This window comes from Aotus nancymaae, unplaced genomic scaffold (assembly GCF_030222135.1).
Source record: "Aotus nancymaae isolate 86718 unplaced genomic scaffold, 86718_ANA_hifiasm-v0.15.2.pri h1tg000010l, whole genome shotgun sequence".
NCBI lineage: Eukaryota > Metazoa > Chordata > Mammalia > Primates > Aotidae > Aotus > Aotus nancymaae.
Window position 1 is genome coordinate 28,050,637 of NW_026988421.1, and position 27,608 is coordinate 28,078,244.

General features: G+C 43.8%; 1 protein-coding gene across 5 annotated transcripts in view; it reads right to left on the minus strand.

Moving 5' to 3' along the window:
* Positions 1 to 27,608, minus strand: part of SUFU (SUFU negative regulator of hedgehog signaling) — a 121,721-nt gene that overhangs the window by 65,288 nt on the left and 28,825 nt on the right. For all 5 annotated transcript variants that reach the window (XM_012439579.2, XM_012439578.3, XM_012439580.3 and 2 more), the window contains exon 3: positions 11,128 to 11,264. In XM_012439579.2, the coding sequence (XP_012295002.1) occupies positions 11,128 to 11,264 (137 nt within the window). The remainder of the gene's footprint in view (positions 1 to 11,127; positions 11,265 to 27,608) is intronic.

Below are 27,608 nucleotides of genomic sequence, written 5' to 3' on the forward strand. Positions count from 1 at the left end.
TGGGAGGCTGAGGTAGTAGGATCAACTGAGCCTGGGAGATCAAGACTGCAGTGAGCTGTGATCGCACCACTGGACTCCAGCCTGAACAACAGAGCGAGACCCCATCTCAAAAAAAAAAAATGCTTGCTGATCTTTCCTAACCCCAAATGCATGCCACATAGCGTATTATGAACCAATCTCTCTGGCCAAGGAACCTAAGAAGGGTGACCTATTCTAAAGGTCTCAGTAAATATTTTGTTGCTATAAAAACACTAATAGGCTGGGTATGTTGGCTCATGCCTGTAATCCCAGCACTTTGGGAGGCTGAGGTGGGCAGAGCACTTGAGGTTAGGAGTTCGAGACCAGTCTGGCCAACATGGTGAAACCTTGTCTCTACTAAAAATACAAAAATTAGACAGGTGTGGTGACTCATGCCTCTAATCCCAGCTACTCAGGAGGCTGAGGCAGGAAAATCACTTGAACCTGGGCGGCAGAGCTTGCAGTGAGCCAAGATCTCATCACTGCATTCCAGCCTGGGTGACAAAGCAAGACTCTGTCTCAAACAAAACACACAAACAAAAACAACCACTTTTATATAACAATCCTTCTATTGTTTGTGGAAAATAATAACAATTTACTGGATGGTCCCAACAGTATTATTTTAATATCATATTCATTCATCTAATTCCCCCTGATTTTAAAAATCCTTTAGCAATGGTTATTAACATGTAAAAGCTTCACTTCTCCTAACCCAGTGATCCCACTTCAAGGAATTTATCCTGCAGAAATACTTCGGCAAGAGTACAAAGATGTACATATACAAGGATGCTCACTGCAGCTTTGTGAAAGGAAAAAATTAGAAATGACCCAAATGCCTAACAATAGAAGAATGGTTAAATAAAGTACCTTATATATAGGCACTAAAAAAGTGTCGCATTAAAAAGAACACACTGACATGGAAAGACATCCAAATGATAGTAAGTTTAAAAAGTAAAGTGAAAAACAGTATGAAAAGCATAGCCCATTTTTACAAAATACCGCAAATTCTTTGTTTTTTGAGACAAGTCTCGCTCTCTTGTCCAGGCTGGAGTGCAGTGGTGTGCTCCCAGCTTACTGCAACCTCCGCCTCCTGGGTTCCAGCAATTCTTATGCCTCAGCTTCCCAAATAGCTGGGATTACAGGCATGAGCCACCATGCCCGGCTAATTTTTGTATTTTTTTTTTTTTTAGTAGAGATGGGGTTTCACCATGTTGGCCAGGCTGGTCTTGAACTCCTGACCTCAAGTTATCTGCCCACCTCAGCCTCTCAAAGTGCTGGGATTATAGGCATGAGCCACCATGTCTGGCCAAAATACTGCTAATTCTATCCAGACATATGCATGGTAAAGAAAACCTGGAAAGAGGAACAACCAAAGTTTTCTCTGTGAGGGAATGAATTATGAAGGATTTTCACCTTCTATGTCAGATTTTATATTTCTAAGTTTCAATTTTATAATGAGCAAGTATTTCTTTTATAAACAGGGGAAAGGGAAGAAAATGTTAAAACAAACAAACAAAAACCTCTGTTAGCATTAGAGTCTGTCAGTACCCCAGGATTGGATCAGCCATGAGCTCCGATGGCCTGGGAGAGATCCCTACTCATGCAGCGCCATCCCAGCTCCCACCTGGGCCCAAATCACAAATTGAGCTGACTCAGCACATGTCATGAGGTTGCCATTAAACAGCAGCAAGGGAAGGCACTTCAATTTCCAGTGTCAGTTACAAGGTTGGGTGATATGTTTTTCCTAAAAACGCAAATGAAATTGCCTTGGAATTTGTGGTTAAGGCCTACCAATGGCAGAACTGAGAGCTGACAGCCTCTCCAGCAGAATTCTAAAGCACAGCTCAGAAATCAAGCTCTGCTGAGTTGGGGAATGGTTTCTTTCTAATGAAACCCAGAGGATAGGGGGCAGGGAAACAGGCACTGGCAATCTGAGAAGAATAAGCTGATCGTAAAATGAAAGGGGAACAGGGAAGTAAGAAAAACTGGCTGCAAAGTAGGACAGACAGACACAGAAGTGTCTACTGGTGAAGTTACTGATACATTTACTGTAAAACTTTCCAAACGACTCATGCCACAGGCTAGATTTGTTTGTAAATCTGCCATAGCAGGTGAAATGACAGCCATTCTGTCCTCATGACTGGAACATTCTCTTCCCAGTGTCTTGACCAATATGAAAGGTTCCTCTGATCTCAGGCAGGGCTGGGGCTTCTCGGGTGGGAGTGTTTTGCCATTCCCCTCCTAACGAACAGAAACCCAATTTTGTTTTTCTGCCTTTTCCTGGTCATTCCCTGGTCATTCATGGAGCTAGGCCCATTCCCAGCCAATATCATCCTTGACCTAACTCTAGCCAATGAGATGCAAAGAGGACACCAAAGAGGGTGATTCTGTGGAGGTTTTGGTTCATCTTTAAAGGACACAGGACAGAAATATCTCTTACTGCCTGTAGACTCTGTCAAGGATGATCAGGATGCTAGGATCACGGCAGCCATCTCTGGAATATGATGAAACCAGTTTAAAAAGACAAGCCAAAGTGCTAAGGAGGGCAGAGAAGTTAAGAACCATTCAGGTCCTGACAATATCGCTGAATAGATGACAGCCAACCCTGGAACTGCCCCTCCTCCAGATGGCTTGCAGCAAAAGGTAAGTGCCGTTAGTGTTAGGCCACTCTGGTCAGGGTGTTCTATTACTTGTAGTCAAAACCATCCCAACACATACAAGACAGAACAGAAGGGGCCTGCTCCATCGACACCTTCTCTAATAAACTGACTTCCATGCTTAACTGCACACCATGATTACTGAGGTAAGAGATGTCCCTACAGCCCTGTGGCAGCAACTGATTTTGCTGTGCAAACCTAGGCTCTCCTTCTGCCAGTGCTTAGTCTTTGCTTTAGAGGACTTCCCTCCCACTCCATGTACTTGGAAGTAAAGAGCAGAGGGAAGACTTTCAATGTGAATCCTGGTGCTCCATCTGGACCACTGCCACCAACCAGGCGCTCACATGTCCCAGATAGAATGAATCTGTGTCCTATCCCAGAACTGATGCAGAAATGTTCAAAGTGTAAAGCCTTGGATGGGCACAGTGGCTCACACATGTAATCCTAGCACTTTGGGTGGCCGAACTGGGTAGATCACTTGAGCCTAGGAGTTCAAGACTAAAACCTGGGCAACAGCGAGACCTTGTCTCTAGAAAAAATTTAAAAACTAGCTGAGTGTGGTGGTGTGCACCTGTAGTTGTAGCTGCTCAGGAGGCTGAAATGGGAAGATCATTTGAGCCCAGAAATTCAAGGCTGCAGTGAACTAAGAAGGTGCCACTGTACTCTAGCCTGGGTGACAAAGCAAGATCCCTGTCTCAACAATCAAATAAAAAAACAGGTCAGGTGTGGGGCTCACACCTGTAATCCCAGCACTTTAGAAGGCCATAGTGGGTGGATCACCTGAGGCCAGGAGTTTGAGAACAGCCTGGACAACATGGTAAAACCCTGTCTCTACTAAAAATACAAAAGTTAGTGGGGTGTGGTTGCGCACATCTGTGGTCCCAGCTACTCCAGAGGCTGAGGCAGGAGAACCACTTGGGAGTTGGAGGTGCAGTGAGCCGAGATTGCACCACCATTCCAACCTAGGCAACAGAGCAAGACTCCACCTCAAAAGAAAAAATCAGTAAACAAACAAAAAAACCAAAGTTAAAAGCCCCGTGTTTGCTGGGACTACAAACTGAGATCAACTGAAACTAGGAATGATGGTGCTCATCTCCCCAATGGTGGCACGTGGGGAGAGTCTATGGAACAAGATCAACATACAGAGAGTCACAGCTATCGTCATAGCCCAGAGGACCCCATTGAACATACAGATCAAGCTACACCTGAAACCTTGTTGTCCCAGTCACCTGAGGCAATAAAGTCTGTTTTTTGTTTGTTTGTTTGTTTGTTTGTTTTTTATTTAAGACAGGGTCTTGCTTTGTTGTCCAAAGTGGAGTGCAGTTGTACGATTGTGGCTCACTGCAGCCTTGACCTCCCTGGCTCAAGTGATCCTCTTACCTCAACCTCCCGAATAGCTGGGACTACATATGCATGTCACCATGCTTGGCTAATTTTTTTTTTTTTCCAAAAGACAGGGTCTCACCGTGTTGGCCAGGATGGTCTCGATCTCCTGACCTCGTGATCCACCCGCCTTGGCCTCCCAAATTGCTGGGATTACAGGAATGAGCCACCGCGCCCGGCCCTGCTTGGCTAATTTTTCAGTATTTTTACTCTACCCCTGTGGGGTTTCACCATGTTGCCCAGGCTGGTCTCAAACTCCTGGGCTCAAGCAATCTGCCTGCCTCACTGCCTCAGCTTCCGAAAGTACTGGGATTACAGGTGTGAGCCACCATGCCTGGCCCTGTTATTGTTTAAAGTAGTTTGAGTTGGGTTTCTGCCATTTTCTTTTTCCTTTTTTTTTTTTTTTTAAAGAGACAGGGTCTTGATCTATCAGCCAGGCTGACTGTAGCGGCATGATCACAGCTAACTGTAGCCTTGACCTCCTGGGCTCAAATGATCTTCCCGACTCAGCCTCCCAAGTAGCTGGGATCATAAGTGCATACTACCACACCCAGCTAATTTTTTTTTTTTTTTTTTGAGATGGAGTCTCACTCTGTCACCCACATTGAAGTGCAGTGGTGTAACCTCTGCCTCCTGGGTTCAAGTAATTCTCCATTCTCATGCCTTAGCCTCCCAAGTAGCTGGAATTACTGGCGTGCGCCACCATGCCCAGCTAACTTTTTGTATTTTTAGTAGAGATGGGGTTTCACCATGTTGGCCAGGCTGATCTTGAACTCCTAACCTCAAGTGATCTGCCTGTCTAGGCCTCTCAAAGTGCTGGGATTACAGTCATGAGCCACTGTGCCCCACCTACTTTCTTATAACTAGAAGAATCCTAACTAAAATCACCCTAATCTATCCACATCTAGCCACATCTAGAAACCTTCACTGCCTCTGGGTGCTCCTCATTCTCAGATCTCTCTCATTTCAACTTCCTTTTCTCTCCAGCTCAGCTTCCACCTCTGCGCAAACCTACCAGAGGGTAGCTGTCCACCAGCAGGTCAGGGCTGTTACAGAAGTCATCTGAGTCATGCTTCAGAGCAGGCCTCCAAGGCTGCCTCATACAGCTCCATGGCTGGGCGTGAGCCTGTCCACCCCGGCCCCACACGCACCAGAGCCTCATCATTCCCCTTTCATTCGCCTCCCACTGCCTTGATGCTATTTCCAAGGCTGGGTTGTAGGACTGTGGATGTCACTTAGATCTGGAAAAGCAGGTTTAAACAGTCCACTTACTTAATTATACTGCTCAGCATGTTCTCACATGCAAATGGAAGGGTGGAATGCTCCCCATAAACTCACTAAGTTTAAGGTGGACAACACAAGTGAGGCAAGACCATCAAACAGAATTATGCTATATACATAGGCGGGTATATCTGCGTACACATCAAACATAAACGACACATGTTCTGTACAGTATGTATACGTGTAACTCTTGTAGCGTGTAATCACACGGGGTAGAGTAATGCCTACAAGTCACAAAGGAGGGGCTCTGCAGCAGCAGCTGAGGCTCTGCTCTGAGAAAACCTAATAGGCCTATACCCAATCTTATAAAATATTTACAATAAGGGGCAATTACTCACACTATAAAAAGATTCTTGGCCGGGTACGGTGGCTCATGCCTGTAATCCCAGCACTTTGGGAGGCCGAGGTGGGCGGATCACAGGTCAAGAGATTGAGACCATCCTGGCCAACATAGTGAAACCCTGTCTCTACTAAAAATACAAAAATTAGCTGGGTTTGGTGGCATGCGCCTATAGTCCCAGCTACTCAGGAAGCTGAGGCAGGAGAATCACTTGAACCCAGGAGGCGTAGGTTGCAGTGAGAGACGAGATTGTACCACTGCACTCCAGGCTGGCAAGAGAGCAAGACTCCGTATCAAAAAAAAAGATTCTTCACCTTATTAAGAGATTTACTACAAGGTCCCACTAAACTGAATGAGCTCTAATGGACTTAGAATAGGGTTTGATTTGCATAAGACTTCACAGACAACTATGTAAATTAACTACAAAAAAACAAGGAGCCACATCTGAACTTAATGTTTTTGGCTATATAATACGATGTACAAAATAAGGCAATTTTATTTGTACCAATATCACCAATTTTCTGTGTAAGATAATGCCTCCAAATGTCATCACATCAGCTGAGGCCACACATCTGATTCAGGGACAAGCAAGACATTTCCTAATAGTTTTGCTGTTAAATAGGGTCATTACTGTCATTGAAAAAAAAAGACTAAGGTACCCACCTTCTTGATCCATATAAAGTTTTAAAAGACTGAATAATGATAATGATAATGGGGTTTCACCATGTTGGCCAGGCTGATCTTGAACTCCTAACCTCAAGTGATCTGCCTGTCTAGGCCTCCCAAAGTGCTGGGATTACAGGTATGAGTCACTGTAAAACTTATATAGTACTTACTGCATACTAGGCATGTTCTAAGTGTTTTACAGGTATTAACTCACTTCATCCTCTCAATAACTTCATGTGGTAACTATTATCCCTGCTTCATAGCTGAGCAAATGGACATACGTGTTGCCCAAGGAGGCAGTAACTGACAGAGCCAATATGAATGCAGGCTGTCTGGGTCAGGAGGCCATGCTCTTAAACCACCACACCATGCTGCTGCCTTGATCTGGCAGTAGCAGGCAGATGGAGAACAGTTCAGGTGAGAGGAATGGAGATGGGGGCCTACTTAGGCTATTAGCAATGAGTTCAGGCACACAGTGCTAAGGACCTAACTATGCAGTGAAATCAAACAAAAGGAAAAAAAAGAGTGGTGTTGTTGGAAGTCAGGAGAGGGTAAGAGTATTGACTAAAAGGAGACATAAAAGACGTTTCTGGAGAACTGGTTTGTTTCACAGTTTAGGTGCTAGTTACATGGGTGTATACAGTTTGTGAAAACTCATCAAGCTGTACAGTTATGTGTATTTTTTTTTGTTTCATTTTGAGACGAAGTTTCACTCTTGCTGCCCAGGCTGGTGTGCAATGGCGTGATCTCAGCTCACTGCAACCTCCGCCTCCTGGGTTCAAGTGACTCTCCTGCCTCAGCCTCCTGAGTAGCTGGCATTACAGGTACCCACCACCAGCACACCCAGCTAATTTTTATATTTTTAGTAGAGACAGATTCACCATGTTGGCCAGGCTGATCTCAAACTCCTGACCTCGTGATCCGCCCACCTCGGCCTCCCAAAGTGCTAGGATTATGGGTGTGAACCACCATGCCTGGTCTTTTTTTTGTTTTCTTTTTCTTTTGAGACAGGGTCTCACTCTGTCATCCAGGCTGGAGTGCAATGGTGCCATTATTACTCACTGCTGCCTGCACCTTCCAGGCTTATGCACAATCCTCCCATCTAAGCCTCCCTAGAGTAGCTGGGACCACAAGCACACATCACCACAATGGCTAAGTTTTAAATTTTTTTGTAGAGACAGAGTCTCCTTATGTTGCCTAGGCTAGTCTTGAACTCCTAGGCTTAAGCCAGCCTCCCACCTTGGCCTCCTAAAGTGCTGGATTACAGGCATAAGCGATTATGTCTGGCCAAGAGCTGCCATTCAGAGCTATACTGTCTGGGTTCAAATTTGCCTTTATACTCACTAGAGGTATGATCTTGAACATGCAGCTCAACCTGTCTGTGTTGTCTTGCTTTCTGCAACTGAAAAGCTGGCATATCACAGTGCCTAATTCATAGGCTTGTCCACATATTCCATGATCACTTGAACTGGCATGTAGAGCACAAGCCCAAATGTTAGTCTTATTCTCATCATCATTTAGGTTCATAGCCCTGGTCTCCTATCTTAAATCAGTTACCATTTACTATTCTTTATCATTTTCCCATTATTTAAATAATTTATTATTATTTCCTGCCATATTCTAAAAAAAATTTAAAGTAGATTTGTTTTACCTGTCTTTTTTTTTGTCATTAGTTATCATTGATTTATTATTAAAAGAGAGATATGGAAATTATTTATATGATGAAAGATTTTAGAACTTCAGTGGAATGGGCAGCTTCACGTTGATGCCATTTCAAGAGTGATTTATTTCAGTCTACGTACTTTCCAAGAATGTCACCATCTCTAAATAGGAAATAATCCTTGTCATCTAGAACTACTTTAGTGCCTCCATATTCTGGGAGAAGAACTGTATCTCCAACTTTCACGCTAACTGGTTGAATCTCTCCACCCTTTCCTTTAGAAGCTGATCCAACAGCGACTACTGTTGTTTACAATACTTTTTCTTGAGATTTTTCTGGAAGCATAATGCCTCCTTTGGTTATAGTTTCAGCAGCACTTCTTTCAACCAATACTCGGTCAAAGAGTGGAAGAAACTTTTAAAAGCTTGTCCTGCCATGACTCCCTACACCTCAGACTCGTACTCTGTACTCTGCTCTGGCACACCGCCACAAGGTGAGGCCTGCGGTCCGGACCTCGCGACATGTGAAAAGCTTACCTGTTATTTAAATACTATAATCATGTTACAGAAAATCTGGAAAATAGAAAGTCAAGTATTACACTTTTAAGAGTGTAGTCACCCTGTCTCGTTCTGATGTGCCTAAAGTGATCTGCAGACACAAACTACAGCAGGCACATTATAACCACCATAAGCGGGGCCATCAGGTACAGAAAGGGCCTGCAGAGCACATACTAGTCAACATATACTCAACAAACAGCCACAACTTTTATTTTATTTTGAAAATTTCCAATCCTATAGAAAAGGTAAAAGAACGATGCAATAAATACCTAAATGCCATTCACCTAGTTTCGCAAGTTGTTACATTTCACCACATTTGCTTTATCTTCTCTTCACACACAGATGTTTTGTTTTTTGACAACTAAATCAATTGAATCATTTGACAATTAAGTTAAAGACATCAGGTCATTTTATCCATTAATACTTTAGCCTTTATCTCCTAGCAACAGGGACATTATCCTGTATAACCATAATACCATAATCACATCCAGGGAATTGCACAGTAGTACAGTACTATTAAGTAATACACAGTATTTTTCCAATTGTCCTTAAAAGCTCATATTTTTCCAATTGTCCTTAAAAATGACCTTAAAGCTCATATTTTTCCAATTGTTCTTAAAAAATGACCTTTTTTTCCCCCAATTCAGGATCTAATCAAGGATCAACAGTGCATTTAAACTGCTATGTTTCCTTAAATGTAGAATAGCCCCTGCCCCTTGTCTCTTTATGTCTTTCATGGCATTGGAGTGTATGTGTGTGTGTATTTCTTTTTTTTTTGTTTTTTTTTAGGTAGGGTCTCACTGTGTTGCCCAGCTTGGAATGTGGTGGCGTAATCATGGCTCACTGCAGCCTCAACCTCCTAGGATCAAGTGGTCTTCCTACCTCAGCCTCCCAAGCAGCTGGGACTATAGGCATGCCACCCTGCCTGGCTAATCTTTAATTTACAGGGTCCTGCTTCATTGCCCAGGCTGGTTTCAAACTCCTGAACTCAAGAGAGCCTCCTGGTTCAGCCTTTCAAAGTGCTGGGATTATAGCATTGACATTTTTCAAGAATATAGGCATTTGTCTTGTAAAGTGCCTCACAATCTGGATTTGTCTGTTTATAATTTGATTCAGGTTAAACATTTTTGGGAAATGCTATATAGCTGATATTACATACCTTATATTGCAACACATAAGAAGGTACATAATAATAATTTGTTCCATTATTAATGTTATGTTTCACAACTATTGTGAACTATTATTTATATAGATATAATTTTGAGATGGAGGCTCACTCTGTCGCCCAGGCTAGAGTGCAGCAGTGCAATCTTGGTTCATAGCAACCTCCGCCTCCCAGGCTAATTTTTTTTTTTTTTTAAAGACAGGGTTTCATCATGTTGGTCAGGTTGGTCTTGAACTCCCGACCTCAGGTGATCTGCCCGCCTTGGCCTCCAAAGTGCTTGGATTACAGGCGTGAGCCACTATGCCCGGACTTTTTTTTTCCCAGGCTAATTTTTGTATTTTCAGTAGAGACATGGTTTCACCATGTTGGCCAGGCTGGTCTTGAACTTCTGTCCTCAGGTGATCTGCCTGCCTCGGCCTCCCAAAGTGCTGGGATTACAGGTGTGAGCCACTGTGCTTGGTCTGCCCTAGTCTCACTTCTGGCTACCTCAACTGGAGCCCTGCAGGAAGGTTTGGAAATCAGTATGTTGACAAGCTCCTCTTGGGGGTCGATGGGCAGCCAGATTTAGGAAATCCTGCTTAGAGAAGACCCACCATAGCCTCCACGAAGGGACCATCCCACAGGGCACACAATGGTAGGTGGTAGTTATGGATCTGCCCCATGTGCCAACAACTGACTCCCACAGGTGTGAAATGCAGGCAGAGGGGTTCAACCTAGACAGGTCTATTGTACCCCAAATGTATAACCTACTCAAGGTTTAAAAAAAGAAGTCACTGTAACTAGAGAAGCTACCAGATCTATGGTTCTCTAAATTTAGTCTCTACCAGAAGCACCAAGGAACACCACTCCCAAAGATTCTGAGTCAGACATCTGCAATGGGGGCCTAAGAATAAGTGTTTGCAACAAGCTCTCCAGGTAGTTGAGGCAGGTGGTAGAAGGACCATGCTCAGAGACCCAGGCTTGCTCCGCACTTTATCCATCATAGTCCAAGAGCAAAAGAGTTGGGGAAAAGTATCTTGGCCTTCATTTGAAGTCTACTTACAAAACCAAAGAAACAAAATCTGAGGTCAGATGGGAAATGCTTCTGAGCAATTAGCCACACAGAAACATATCATATCAGATGATATGAAAGAAATCCTCCATGAAACACAAGGGCGCAGGGTGGCAGAACATAACACAGAACTTGCTGCTGGAGGGCACAGGGGAGTACCCCTCTCTGCCATGGCCCAGTTGGCTTTCCACACAGGAAACACCAGGGAAAACAAGCCACCCTCGTGGCAGAATTAGGGCCACTCCCAGGAAAGGCCACTCCACAGACATGAAAATATACCTGCTAGTACTCAAAGTCGACCAAGCTCATAGCAAAAGGACCAGCACAGTAGCCAACCCTGGGCTCCTACCTGACTGGAACACATATCGCGCCAAGCCCTGCATTAACTCTGCGGGCCATGTTGGTGGGGCAGACTCCCCAGTTTCTCTCTTCAGACGAAAGGTCAACTCAAAGCCAAAACCACTAGGCCCATCTGTTCCTGTAAACCTGAAAGACATAAAAAGCAAATGTTTTAAGCTCTGTTACCTTAGGAAAAACACTGTCTTGAAAGTCTAAAGTTCTCCCCCTTTTTATGGTAACCTCAGTATCCAAACCCTCCATTCAGAGGAGTATCCCAGGATGTAAGCTTTGTTGAGAAGGAACATCAAAAGTCCATAAGGAACCAGAACTCTTGCCTTGTCCTCCTGCCAGCTCTGGGTATATGGATGTGACCTTGGCCTGGCCAAGTTCTACTGCTGGCACTCTGAATTAAGGGTTCCAAATTTTGTGGCTCTGGAACATTCCTTTCTGGATGATTGAGGCAACACTGCTGAAAATCTCCCTTGTTCATGCTCCGTATTCCTTCAAGCTGTTAATAGGCATCTACTTTGTTTGCTAAGGAAACATGTCCTATGAGCCACAAGGCTATATGCTCTGTGATATGGTTTGGCTCTGCGTTCCCACCCAAATCTCATCTCAAATTGTAATCCCCATAGTTCCCACGTGCCAAGGGAGGAACCAGGTGGGAGATGACTGGATCGTGGGGATGCTGTTCTTGTATAATGAGTGAATTCTCACAAGATCTGATAGGTTTATAAGGCAGTTTTCCCTGCTCTTGCCCACTCTCTTTTGCCTGCAGCCCTCTTCCCCTTCCATCATGATTGTAAGTTTCCTGAGGCCTCCCCAGCCATGTGGAACTGTGAGTCAATTAAACCTCTTTTCTTTATAAATTACCCAATCTCAGGTATGTCTTTATAGCAGTGTGAGAAGAGACTAATAGACTCTGTGAGGATGAGACCCTTTCTCTACTCCCACCTCCACTTTGCCCCATAAGGGTACAACCTTGGGTGGCACTAGCTGGCCTCCAAACTCAGCATTTGTGGACAGGTCCCAAGGCAGATTCCAAATACTGGGTGGGACCATATTCTTCCTGAAACTCAGCACCCAACACACACTCCTCAATTACCACATGCTTTTCCTGAAACCTGGCATTCCACATGCACTCTTCAATTGCTAGAACCCTAGAGAAGCATGGGTTGCCCTCCCTTCCCATCTCTCAGTGACCCAGAATGATGAGGATGACTGCTTCTGTGGCCACAACTCATTAAAGTGACAATGAGAGAAGGCAGGAGTCCCTGCCTCCTTGTTTGCAGGAAACACTCAGGAGCCCCAAGTCTCAGGGAAGTCCCTGAAAGGGACTTCATCAGAGAGGGCAATTATGTGGATCGGAGAGCAGGGCCCGGGTGGCACAGTGCCACACCTCAGGAAGGGAAGCATCCAGGGAGAACTACACGATGCTTGCCAGCATGGGAAGGTTAAAATTAAAATACATTCATGATATAATTTTCAGTAATTATAACTTGTACAAACATGAGCCACAATGATTATACACATGTAAACTCATCAGCATACAAATACAAACCATAAACTAAGATGACAGCCAACCAAGCTCCTGGAACAGGCGATCATAGGTGAGAATTAGCAAGGGCTGATGATGCAGTCAATGCCCAACCCTGGAATTCCACATGGCATCTTTCCTTCATCATCATCATCACCCCTGAGAGGCAAGGCCAGGAGATGGAATAAAGAGATTCCCAAGTCTCAGAAGCCTAGTTTTCTGTGCCTGGGTGAACCCAGCCCTCTTGCACTTTGCAGGGAAAGATCACCTCTGAGAAGCTAAGTTCTCTAATGGATTAAAAAGGAATCATTAGAAGTTATCATGATCAAGCCCTATGTATGTATGTATATATGTATGTATCTATAGCTATCTATCTATCTATCTATCTATCATCTATCAATTTTTTTGAGACAGGGTCTCACTCTGTTACTCAGGCTGGAGTGCAGTGGTGTGATCTTCAGCTCACTGCAGCTGTGAATCCCGGGCTCAAGTGATCCTCTTGCCTCAGTCTCCCAATTTTTTTTTTTTTTTTTTTTTTTAGTAGAGGTAAGGTCTCCCTATGTTGCCCAGACTGGTTTCGAATTCCTGGGCTCAAGCAATCCTCTGGCCTTGGCCTCTCAAAGTATTGGGATTACAGATATGAGCCACCGTGCCCAGCCTATTTATTTATTTTTGAGACAGTATCTTGCTCTATACAGAGGTGTGAACATGGCTCACTGTAGCCTTGACCTCCCGGGCTCAAGCAATCCTCCCACCTCAGCCTCCTGAGTAGCTGGAACCACAGGTATGCACCACCATGCCCAGCTAATTTTTAAAAATTTTGTACAGACAGGATCTCAACACATTGTCTAGCTAGTCTTGAACTCCCAGGCTCATGTCTCGGCCTCCCAAAGTGCTAGGAACACAGGCATGAGCCACAGCACCTGGCCCAATTATATTTAAAGGAAGTATCCACAGTTTGCATTTTCTCCAGGTATATGTAGCAATAGGGGAAACAGAATCCATTTTGAGGGCACAAACGTGGAATTTTGGAGACCAGGCCAGCAGAAGATGCTTGGACAACACAATGTAAGCTACTTTATTTCCTTGCTGAATTACCTTGTTTGGGGTCAATTCAGTGCAGGGAGGCTAAGGGAAGAGCCACCAAAAATAAGTTGGAAGAGCTACCTCTCTGGAGCTGCAGGTTTGGGAGGGGTGTGAAAACCTGGGGTAATGCCAAGATCGACTAGAGTTAAAACTCTGCAAAGGAAGATGGGTCATTAGGGCAAAGGGAAGATTTTAAGCAGCCACCAATTAGAGGCAGCTTTGTTAAATGTATTAAACCATTACTCCAAGGCTTTCATCTTGGGCCAAGAAAAATACATGATTTCTAACCACAAAAACTTGAGAAACAGGCTAAAAGAAATTTGTTCCTTTTCAGCTGTACAATGGAGAGAACCCTCAAATCAGAGAGAGAAAAATCACTGGATCAGATGCATCCACACAGCACCACCTCACTAAGGAGGGGCTGTGTGCACACGTACCTAGAGCCGTGCATGTGCGCACACACACATGTCCACCATCTGCCTCCACACGGGGTGCTTTCTGGGCCACCTCGGTGGTGGGCAGGCCAGCCCTCACTTGGCTGGGTGGGAGGAACAGGCCTGGCCAGATGGTTTCCACCTGCATTTGATTACCACCCACAGCCTGGCTGGACGCAACCTCTAAACTCTGAAACATGAATTTGGAATGGCCCAGCCTCAGGATAAACACACGACCTGAAGCCTGTCAGAAGTTCTCTTTTTCAAAGCAGGCTGCCCAAGCAATCGCCAAGTGACAAGGTCATTCCATCTTTAGTCTCCTGGAGGGGCTTGGCTTGCTCTGGACTTCCTCACGTTAGGGCTTCTCTAGCCAAAGTGGTTTTGTCTGAACAGAGAATGAAGCCCCTCCTAGGGAGCAGCTGTCTCTCACATCTTCCAAGAAAGCAAAGCATGAGAGGAAATTGGCATGTGCTGCAGGAGGTGGGATCTGGGTAAGAGCAAAGCATTTTTCTAACACAGAAGTCTACTAAAATACTGGCTGGTAGTAAATGGGGCCAGTGGAATTTCTTCCTACAGAAATTTAAAAAAATAATAAATGAAAGATTCTCCCCAGTCTGGTAGAGTAGGGTAAGGAGTCCTAACTGTCTTATTCCAAAAGGATGAATGAGATAGACTCTCAAGACTGTTTCCGGATCAAGAACCCTGGATCCTGTTCACAGGGTGTCTAGGGGAAGGCTGGCTTTGTCCCAGCAGTTTGGCAAGTCTGCCTGATGGCTGTGGCAGCCTCAAGAGTAACATCAAACCTGCAGAACACACACCTTGAATCCTAGACATATAGCAGTCTGACCATCGGAACTTACCCAGAGGGCTCCCCCAAAGTACCTCACTAAGAAGGCAACAATCAGCATCCAAGAGCCCAAAATGACCGCTGAGTCTAGGCAGGAGATGAAGAGAAACTGAGGAGAGACTTTCTACAGGAAACGCAGCTGGGGTGCAGAAAGAGCTGACCCAAAAGTCAGCATCTCATGCTCAACACCATTATTTATTTATTTATCTATGAGACGGAGTCTTACTCTGTCACTCGGCTCGCTGCAGCCTCTGCCTTCTGGGTTCAAGCAATTCTCCTGCCTCAGCCTCCTGAGTAGCTGGGATTACAGCTGTGCACCACCACGCCCAGCTAATTTTTGTATTTTTAGTAAGAGACAGGGTTTCATTATGTTGCCCAAGCTGGTCTCAAACTTCTGACCTCAAGTGATCTGCCCGCCTCTACCTCCCAAAGTGCTGGGATTACAGGTGTAAGACACTGCTCCCAGCCCATTATTTATTATTATAAGGAAATGCAAATCAAAACCACAGTGAGCTACCACCACTCCACACCCTCTAGCACAACTAAGAGACAGATAATAAGTATGAGAGAGGATCTGGAGAAACAGGAATATTCACACATCATTGGGGGGAATATAAAATGATGGAGCTACTTTGGAAAAACAGTTTGGCAGTTCCTAAAAAAGTTAAACAGAGTCACCATATGACCCAGCAGTTCCACTCCTAGGTATATGCCCAAGAGAACTGAAAACCTGGCTGGGCGTGATAGCTCATACCTATAATCCCAGCACTTTGAGCGGTGGTGAGGTGGATGGTTGACTTGAGCTGAGGAGTTTGAGACCAGCCTAGGCAACAAGGCCAAACCCTGTCTCTATTAAAAAAAGATACAAAAATTAGCCAGGGGGTGGTGGTTCACACCTGTAGTCCCAGCTACTCAGGTGGGGGTGTGGAGGCAGCGGGAAAATCACCTGAGCCCAGGGATGTCAAGGCAGCAGTGAGCCTTGGATGGTACCACTCCAGCCTGGGCAACAGAGTAAGGCTCTGTCTGAAAACAAAGAAGAAAAGAAAAAAGAAAACCTGTTCACATAAAAACGTATATACCAATGTTCATAGTAGCATTATTCATAGTAGCTAAAAAATATAAACAATCCAATGTCCATCAATTGAGGAATGGATAAAATGCAGTATATCTGTACAATGGAATATTACTTGGCGATAAAAAGGAATGAAGTATAGGTACGCGATAACATGGATGACCTTGAAAACATCATGCTAAGCGAAAGAAGCCAGATACAAAAGACCACCTATTGTATGATTCTATTTTTATGAAATGTCCATAATAGACAAACCCATAGAGAAAGCAAATAGGTTGCTGGTTGCCAGAAACTGGGGTGAGGAGGGAATGGGGAAAGTCAATGGGTACAGAATTCCTTTTTTGGATGACGATGGAAATGTTCTTTTTTTTTTTGAGACAGAGTCTCACTGTTGCTGGGGCTGCTGGAGCACACTGGTACAATCTTGCCTCACTGCAACCTCTGCCTCCTGGGTTCAAGTGATTCTCCTGCCTCAGCCTCATAAGTAGTCAAGAGTACAGGCATGTGCCACCATACTCGGTTAATTTTTGTATTTATTTTTACTAGAAACAGGGTTTTACCATGTTGGTCAGGTTGGTATCAAACTCCTGACCTCAAGTGATCCACTTGCCTCGGCCCCAAAGTGCTGGGATTATAGGTGTAATCCACTGTACCCAGCCTGGGAAATGGAAATGTTCTGGAATTAGATAATGTAATGGTTGTGTAACCTTGTAAATATACTTAAAAAACACTGAATTACACACTTTAAAAGGGTGAATTTCATGGTATATGATTTATTTTTAAAAAGCTGTCATCTCAGGTACACCTAAATGCTAAGGGAGGCAGAGTTAAACACACCAGTTGAGCCAGGTCTTTATCTGGCTCTACCTGTTAATATCTACTACAATTAACTAAACACTTATATTTGAGGCCTTGGACTATGTCTTTCCTATGTCATATCATTTAACTCTCTATAACTCTAGGACTCATTGTTTGTTATATTCATTTAACAAACAAATGAGAAACACTGATAGAGTTTATGTAACAGTCCATAAATCACAGAGTAAGTGATACAACTAGAACTTGAAGTCTGTGTAACTCCAAAGCTCATCTCCTTATTTGAGATAGGATTTCACTTTGCTGCCCAGGCTGGAGTGCAGTGGCATGACCAGGGCTCATCGTGGCCACGACCTCCTGGGCTCAAGAGATCCTCTCACCTCAGCCTCCTGAGTAGCTGGGATTATAAGTGTGTGCCTAATTCATCTGCTTTCACCTATTTAAGCCCTCTTATTGCTGTGTGACCAGAGGCAAGCTATTTAATCTCTCTGTGCCTCAGTTTCCTCCTCTATAAAATGGGGATAACAATATTCCATAGAGTGGTTATGGGGATTAAACATTTAGAAACAGAACTTGGAACACTATAAGCATTACATCACTTACTTGAAGTGAAGAAAGCCAGTCACAGAAGACTATATTTTATTTACATTACAGGATAAATAGTATAATTTGTAATAAATAATATAAATTATACTTATATCAAATGTTCAGAATAGATAAATCCATGGAGAAAGTGGATTAATGGTTGCCTAGGACTGGGGTAGTGGGGACAAATGGGGAGTGATTGCTAATGAATATGGATGGAGTTTCTTTTTCGGGTAATGAAAAAGCTCTAAAATTAGATTGTAGTGAAGGTTACATAACTATAAATATGCAAAAAACCACCAAAGTGTACAGTTTAAATGGGTGTATACTTTGTATGCCTTGTGAATTATATCTCAACACGTTTTATTCATTTATTTTTTAATTTGGAAAAAACTAAAAAATCTGATAGAAAAAATTTGCAAACTAGACATAGATAGATATAGGTATATATATCCCTTAAGCATAAGACAAGATGTTTGACCTCACACATAATAAGAGAATGCAAATGAAAACAATGAAATACCATTCTCACCTATCAGACTGGCAAAAATTAGTGAGTATGATATCATATTCTGTTGCTGAGGTTGTGGGGAAAGAGGCACTCTCATATGTTGCTAGTAGGGATATAAATTAATACAACTTTCATGGAGGATAATTAGATAATACCTAATAAAACTACATATAGGTTTATACCTTTAGATCCAGCAATCCCACTTCTAAGAATTTGTAATTGTAAATTACTGACAACCACCTAAATGCCCGTTCATAGGAGAATGGCTCAAAGACTAGTATGCTGCTATAAGAAAGAATGAAGAACTCTATAAACTGGTATAAACATGGTTAGGTGAAAAAAGCAAAAGAGGCGGTCAGGCACAGTGGCTCACGCCTATAATCTTAGCACTTTGGGAGGCCAAAGCAGGCAGATTGCCTGAGCGCAGGAATTCGACACCAGCCTGGGAAACATGGCAAAGCCTTGTCTCCACAAAAAACACAAAAATTAGCTGGGCATGGTGGCACATGTCGTCTATAGTCCCAGCTACTCAGGAGACTAAGGCAGGAGGATCACTTGAGTTCAGTAAGTAAAAGGTTCAGTGAGCTGTGATTATGCCACTGCACTCCAGCCTGAGAGACAGAGTAAAACTCAGTCAAGAAAAAAAAAGAGCAAAGGATATTACAGACAGGAGCCGAGCGCGATGGCTCACATCTGTAATACCAGCACTTTAGGAGGCTGAGGCAGGTGGATTACCTGAGGTCAGGAGTTTGACCAGCCTGGCCAACATGATGAAACCCCATCTATACTTAAAAAAAAAAATACAGGCCGGGTGTGGTGGCTCATGCTGTAATCCCAGCACTTTGGGAGGCGGAGGTAGGTTGATCACAAGGTCAGGAGTTCAAGACCAGCCTGATCAACATGGTGAAAGTTCGTCTCTACTAAAAATACAAAAATTAGCCAGGTGTGGTGGTATGCGCCTGTAATCCCAGCTACTCAGGAGGCTGAGGCAGGAGAATCACTTGAATCCAGGAGGCAGAGGTTGCAGTGAGCCAAGATCACATCACTGCACTCCAGCCTGGGGAACAGAGTGAGACTCCAGTTTAAAAAAAAAAAAAAAAAAGCCGAGGTGGGCAGATCACCTAAGGTCAGGAGTTCAAGCCCCGCCTGACCCACATGGAGAAACCCTGTCTCTACTAAAAATACAAAATTAGCTGGGCGTGGTGGCACATGACTTTAATCCCAGCTACTCAGGAGGCTGAGGCAGGAGAATCACTTGAACCCAGAAGGTGGAGGTTGCAATGAGCCGAGATCATGCCATTGCACTCCAGCCTGGGCAACAAGAGCGAAACTCCATCTCAAAAAAAAAAAAGAAAAGAAAAGAAAGGAAGATAGGAAAATATACATTACCTACTCATTTCTGCAGAAACCCATGTGGGAAGGATAAACCAAAAACGAATGAGATGGATTCTCACATGCAGTAGGTGGGAAGGAGAGGGGTGTGAGGGTGGGTAACATTTCTTTGAATATTCCTTTTTGTATTGTTTTCACTTTTGGTTTTGGATCTATGATAATGCTTTCACATACTCAAATGAAATAGAATCAATGAGGAGGAGAAAAATGCTAAAATATAATACAAACAGAAATTAATGAAACATTATTAGAAATGAACCATATAACCACATTGAATGAGGGAAAAGAAGAAAAGATATACATCTGGGCGTGGTGGCTCACACCTGTAATCCCAGCACTTTGGGAGGACAAGGTGGGTGGATCACCTGAGGTCAGGAGTTTGAGACCAGTCTGGCCAACATGGTGAAACCCCATCTCTACTAAAAATAGAAAAATTAGCGAGGCGTGGTGGCAGGTGCTTGTAATCTCAGCTAGTCAGGAGGCTGAGGCAGGAGAATTGCTGGAACCTGGGAGGCGGAGATTGCAGTGAGCAGAGATCGCACCATTGCACTACAGCCCAGGTGACAACAGTGAGACTCCATTTCAAAAAAAAAAAAAAGAGAGAGGAGAGAGGAAAGAAAGAAAGAAAAACAGACAGACAAGACATAACCCAAATAACTTTTTTTTTTTCTCTGTCGCCCATGCTGGAGTGCAATGGCTCGATCTAGGCTCACTGCAACCTCCACCACCCGGGTTCAAGCGATTCTCCTGCTTCAGCCTCCCAAGTAGCTGGGATGACAGGTGTGCACCACCATGCCCAGCTAATTTTTGTATATTTTTAGTAGATGTGGGTTTCCACCATGTTGGCCAGGCTGGTCTTGAACTCCTGACCTGAAGTGATCCACCCGCCTTGGCCTCCCAGAGCGCTAGGATTATAGGTGTGAGTCACTGCACCTGGTTTGAAATAAATATTTTTTTAAAGGCAGGCAAAAATGAACCCCATAGGTATGGTATTTACTTATTTATTTATTTTAAGACAGAGTCTTACTCTATCACCCAGGCTGGAGTGCAGTGGTGTAATCTCGATTCACTGCAACCTCCACCTCCCAGATTCAAGAGATTCTCCTGCCTCAGCCTCCCAAGTAGCTGGGACTACAGGTGTGCACCAACACACCAGGCTAATTTTTGTATTTTTGGTAGAGACGGGGTTTCACCATGTTGGCCAGGCTAGTCTTGAACTCCTGACCTCAGGTGATCCACCCATTTGGGCCTCCCAAAGTGCTAGGATTACAGGTGTGAGCCACTGCACCAGAACTGGAGGTATCAGTAGAATTCATGGTATTTAATAGAGAACCCGACATAGAAATAGAGTGGTATGTGTATATGTGCGTGTGTGTTTCCTAGTTCTCGCCACTGGGAGCAGTGACACCCCAATAGCAATGATAATACCTATCCCTGGATCATGGCTTCTATATACCATTCTCCACTAAATAGAAACAGGTTTTCCTGGATAAATGGCTGATTCCAGGGCTGACAAAGTACAAAATAATTCTTGAACTTCCTATTGTGCCAGAAAGTAAGGAAGTGGTTCAAAAAATGATGGGAACATGCCAAAAATAGAGAGAAGCCAAACTCAAGGTTCTCACTGGCCAAACTGATGACAATCTGAGTATCAAATTAAAGGATTCTAACAAATCATAATCAATCAATTAAAATAAAAATCTATGAGTCCACACTGACTGTAATGGACCTAGTGACACTGGCTCTAAAGATTTTGGACTTGCCAGCCTCCATAACTGCAAGAGCCAATTCTTTCTAAGTCTCTTACTACATTTGTATCTATATTATGTATATAGATAATATAGATATAGATATGTAAGTGTGCATCTCCAATTGTTTTCCCTAGAGAGCCCTAATACATTGATATAAATAAATGAATAAATAAGTAAATATGGAGAAGACTCTTCCTTATAGTAAAATCTCAATATCAATGAATAAATGTAGAAGCAATCATCAAATGAGAAGTCACTATTTGACAACTATTGCATTAATAACTCAGGCAAGAATCATCAATGGATGCTAAAAATAGTGGGTAAAAAGGCCAGGCGTGGTGGCGCACGCCTGTAATCCTAGCACTTTGGGAGGCCGAGGTGGGTGGATCACCTGAGGTCAGGAGTTCAAGACCAGCCTGGCCATCATGGTGAAACCCCATCTTTAGAAAAAAAAGAAAAAAATATATAGTGGGTAAAAAATCTGATGAGAAACAAGATACTGATGTAAACTCAAAATGCCTTCCCACAAGTTACTTATTAATTATTAATGGAAAAGCAGTAACTATAAAGAAGAGAAACCTAGCAGACACCACCTTAACCAAGCAATCAAACTAGTTAGACATCATCAACAGTAATTAGACAAATCAACATCAAGTGCCTCCTGATATGATCAATGAGAAGGACACCCATGTCTGTGATATTCCTACAGAGAAATGCATATGTTGATCTTATGCATGAGGAAACATCAGACAAATCCAAATAGAAGGACATTCTATAAAATAACTGACCTGTACTCTTCAAAAGGTCATGAAAAACAGAAAGATTGTGGAACCATTTGAAGGCATCTAAGAGACATGACAATTAAGTTACTAAAAAAGACTCTGGAGTAGCTGAAGTAAGGTGACCAACTTGTCTTGTTTTTCCAGGACTTTTCCGGCTTTAGAACTGGAAGCCCCACATACCAGGAAAAGCCCAGGCAAATGGGGACAGTTAGTCAACTGATCCTGAAGTGTCCACCAGACCCCACACAAAGCAAAACACTGCCACACTTAAAAAGCACCAAATATGCATCAAGAGCCACCAAAATGTCAGCAGTGCCAGAGCACAGTCTTTGAAGTCAGGCTGCCTATGCTCAAATCCTGGCTCTGCCACTCTTCCTGGCTATGTGACCCTGGACAAATCACTTAGCCTCGCTGTGCCTTGGTTTCTTTATCTGTAAAATGTAGATAAGAAGAGTTTACTTCCCTTTTTCATTTCTAATGTAAACTATGAACTATGGGTGGTGATGATGTGTCAATGTAAGTTCACTGACTGTAACAAATGTACCATTCTGGGGAAGGATGTTGATAGTGGGAGAGGCTACATGTACGTGTTTGTGTGCATGCACGTGTGTGGTAAGCAGAGGGTGTGTGACAACTCTCTGTACTTTCTGCTCAATTTTGCTGAGAACCTAAAACTGCTCTAAAAAATGAATATATTAGTAGCTTCCATATAGTAGCTACTAAAATGAGTTAGCATATAATATAGAAAACACTTAGAACAGCACCTAGAACACAGTAGATCTTTGTGGCAGCAATTACTTACTGTAGCAGTTTCCAGTTCTGCTCATTTACCTAAGAAAATAATCTTACATCTAGGAAAAAAAAGCCTCTTGCATAAATATGTTCAGTAGTATTTACAATAAAAAATCTAGAAACAATCTAAGTGTTCTACAAGTAGCGGTATTATATGAGTTCTGGCACATTACATGGTAGGACGTTACAAGTCACTAAAAACAATGGTTCTGAAAGCAGGAGGACTAACCTTTGAGAGGTAAGAGGTTCTCTTTCCACCTCTAACTGGTAAAGAGGAACAGAAACTTTACATCGGAACCCACACTATGGCCACTACTGTTTTCTGTTCACCTATTATTCACTATAGCATAAAAATAACTCCTTTCAAAATGGTCAAGAAATTAGGACCCTTGTACATTGCTGGTGGAAATATAAGATGATACAGCTGCTATGGAAAACAGTATGGCGGTTACTAAAAAGTTAAACAGAATTTCCACATGATCCAGCAATTCTACTTCTAGGTTTATATTTAAAAGAACTGAAAGCAGGGTCTTGAACAGAAACTTGTATGCTGATGTTCAGAGTAGGATTATCAGCAATAGTTAAAAGGTAGAAGAAGCAACCCAAGAGTCAGTCAATGGATGATGGATAAGCCAAATTTGGTATATACATATAATGGAGTATCAGGTCAGCCTTTAAAAAAGGAAGAAAATTCTGACACATGCTACAACATGGATGAACCCTGAAGACATTATGCTAGGTGAAATAAGCGAGGCATAAAGGGAAAATATCATGATTCCACTTATATGAGGTACCCAGAGTAGTCAAATTCATAGAGACAGAAATAAGATGGTGGTTGCCAGGGGCTGGAGGAAGTGAGAAGGGGGAGTTATTGTTTAATAGGCAGAGTGTTTCTGGAAATGGAAGGTGGTTATGGTTGCACAACAATGTAAATGTACTTAATTCCACTGAACTGTAAACCTAAAAATGGTTAAAATGGTAAATTTGGGGCTGGGTGCAGTGGATCATGCCTATAATTCCAGCACTATGGGAGGCCAAGGTAAGAAGATTGCTTGAGTCCAGGAGTTTGAGACCAGCCTGGGCAACATAAGGACACCCCATCTCTACAAGTACTTAAAAAATTAGCTGGGCATGGTGGTATGCACCTGTGGTCTCAGCTACTCAGGAGTCTAAGGCAGGAGGACCACTGAGCCTGGGAGGTCCAGTGTGCAGTAAGCTGTAACTGCACCACTGCACTCTAGCCTGAGTGACAGAGCAAGACCTTGTTCCAAAAGAAAGGAAAAGGTAAATTTAAATTATGTAGGCCGGGCACAGTGTCTCATGTCTGTAATCCCAGCGCTTTGGGAGACCGAGGCAGGCAGATCACTTGAGGTCAGGAGTTTAAGACCAGCCTGGCCAACATGGTGAAACCCTGTCTCTATTAAAAATACAAAAAATTAGCCATGAATGGTGGCACATGCCTGTAGTCTCAGCTACTCAGGAGGCTGAGGCAGGAGGATTGCTTGGTCCCAGGAGGCAGAGGTTGCCGTGAGTTGAGATCACGCCACTGCATTTCAGCCTGGGCAACAGAATGAGACTCCGTCAAAAAATAATAATAATTTAAGAAGAAGATAAATTATATACATTATGCCACAAATAAATGGTTATGAAAAAAATGTGAAACACAATTCAACATAAAGTATGATTCAAAATATTTATGTGTATACACAATTTAAAATGAGTAAAATATATATGGGAAAAAGAAAATGCAATAAAATTATTATAGTGGCTATTACAGTATAATTTTTCTTTTTCAAACTTCTATTTTCCAAATTTTCTACCATTTATAATCTCCTGGCCAGGCACAGTGGCTCATGCCTGTAATCCAGCACGTTGGGAGGCCGAGGCGGGTAGATCACCTGAAGTCAGGAGTTTGAAACCAACCCAACCAAAATGGTGAAACCCCATCTCCACTAAAAACACAACATTAGCTGGGTGTGGTGGCATGCGCCTGTAGTCCCAGCTACTCAGGAGGGTGAGACAGGAGAATCGTCTGAACCCAGGAGGTGGAGGCTGCAGTGAGCTGAGATGGCACCACTGCACTCCAGCTTGGTTGAGACAGAGGGAGATCTGTCTTAAATCATCATCATCATCAACATCATCATCTCCAGCTTAGACTATAAAACCCACAAAGGCAGGGTTGTATCTTGGCCACTACTGTATCTGCAGGTCTAGTGTGCAAGGCTTCTCATAGTCTGTTGGTAAGTGTTCCTATGGATACAACAAGGGCATGGCAAGAGAGGCCCAAGCTCAGACCTCTTTCTCTAAGGGTGGCCTGGATGCTTCCATTGGTCTCTGAAGCAAAGAATGCCAGGCCAGCTACGGTGGCTGCTAACCCTGCAAAGCTATCAGGGTTAGGCATTATGGCTCAGTCTCAAGCCCAGTGATGGTGTCAGAAGAAAAAGAAGGGGGACCATATGCCTCTGGAAACACATGGCATAGGAGGCCAGCCCAGTCCAACTCTAGAACCAGGGGTGATGTCACTTCTTCCCCTACAAAAGCTCTTCTTGTCTCTTTCTTCCCCTCTTCCTCTTCCCCTTGCTTCTGGTCCCAGGCTGGATGGAGAACTAGGCAGACCCATCCTTTATCCTGGGGTTGGTCCTCCTTTCCAACTAGCCCTTCTCCTTTGGAATTAGGCTGAGTTCTCACCTTACTGGGCTAGATATTCTCTCCAGAATAGACCTTCTAGATCCTGTACAGGGGATAGAGGTAGAGGTGGGCATCAGGGGTATAGACCCGCAGACGTTTTCCTTCAATGGCCTCCTAATTGCACACACACACATATCTCCCATGCATGTCTCCAACAGGTGTAGGGACAAGCCTAGCCTTAGGCCCAGCTAGACCCAGAGACTATAGAGAAACCTGAACTGCAGACCTCCAGTTGCTCTAGAGCTCTGCACAGAGGCTGCCTGCAGCTTCTCTACAATCTCTCTGTATCCCAGGGCAATGCCACACAAGTCCAAGAACCACTCACCCAAACTCCAGCACATGCTTGGGGCACCAGCTGCCTCTCCTATTTGCACCGCTTCCTGTCAATCTGCTCTAAGACCCTCAGTACTGGCCCAAGTCCCATGATGGTCCGAGACTAGCCACTGTTCTGGCCTTTACACCTATGCAGAGAATGAACGATAGCCTGGCAAAGGGAGGGCATCATTGGAAACCTCTTCACTAGGAAAGCAGAATGTGAGCATTTCCCCTTGGGTGGCCTCCGCCTGTCTCCTAGGGGACTTTCTATGTGGGGAAAGAGGGACAAAGTCAGAGTTCCACTTTCTCCAGGACTCAGTCCCTGCCATCTCCTCACCACACAGTCTCCTTTGGTAACCTCATGAAATGGCTTCAGCCAACACACCTCTGTTGAGGATTCCCAAATCTATCCCCAAGCAAAGAACCAGACCTAGATAATTCTACCTCAGTCTATGCAAATCCAAACTCAGTATCTTACCAAACCTGATCCTTCTCCATCTTTACCCAGCTTGAAGAAGAGCACAACTGTGGTAGCCTGAATAAATGTTGCCTAATGCCCACATTCGAATCTCTAGAACTTGTGATATGATACCTTAAATGGCAAAAGAGACTTTGCAAATGTAATTCAGTTAAGGATCTCAAGATGAAGATGATCTTACAGTGAATTATCTGGATGGGCTCCATCTAGTCCATGAGCCTTTATTGAAAGAGAGAGGTAAAAGATCAGAGATGTGACATAACTTATCTGTCATTGCTCACTTTGAAGATGAAGGGAGCGGCCATGAGCTAAGGAAAGAACATGGCATCTAGAAGCTGTAAACAGCAAGGAAATGAATTCTCCCTCAGGCACTTTGATTTTTTTTTTTTTTTTTTGGAGACAGGGTCTTCCTGTGTCACCCAGGCTTCAGTGTGTGGCATGATCATGGCTCACTGTTGCTTCAGCCTCTTGGGCTCAGGTGATCCTCTCACCTCAACCTCCCAAGTAGCTGGGACCACAAGCACAGGCCACCATGCCTGGCTAATTTTTTTTTTTTTTGTAGAGATGGGGTACCACCATGTTGCCCAGACTGGTCCCAAACTCCTGAGGCTCAAGCCATCCTCCTGCCTCAGCTTCCCAAAGTGCTGAGATTACAGGTGTGAGCCACCACACCCCACCTAGCACCTTGATTTTGACCCAGTGAGATAGATTTTTTGACCTCCAGAATTGTAAGATAATAAATGTACATTGTTCTAAGACACTAATTTTGTGGTAATTTTTTTATGGCAGCAATAGGAACTAAAAAAACCAACAAGCCAGAATCCCAAGAGTTATCCTCCAGTCCTCCCTCTTCCCATGTGCAGCCAGTCAGACAGTCAGTGAGTTCTGGCAACTCTGTCCCCTCCCTTCTCATTGACTCTCAATCTGTCCTCTTCGCTCCATCTCAACTGCCACACCATGGGTTAGCCTTCTGCATCCTTCACTTGGGTGGCCAACAACCTCTACCTCACTGATCTCCTGCTTCCTGCTGTTTAGTGTTATTCCCCAAATGGAAATGATACACCTTTTTCCTGCTTAAAAATCCTCCAAAGCCCATCCACATCCCCAATCTGTAGGATAAAGTCCAGACTTCTCAGTAAGGCTCACAAGACCACTGTGAACCAGGTCCTGCACCTCCTCTGCCTTATACTCCAGGCCAAATGAATGGATTGGCAGATCTGTGGACACACTGAGGACTTATTTGCCTCTGAAACTCTGTGCAGGTGTTCTCTTTTCTTTGCCCTCTGCTCATCTTCAGGAAAGCTCAGGTGGTGCCTTCTCTGAGTATCCTCTGTCTGCCCTTCTACTCCTCAGAGTGGAAGACAGATCCCTGAGAGCTTCAAGGAAAGCAATTCTTCCAACAACC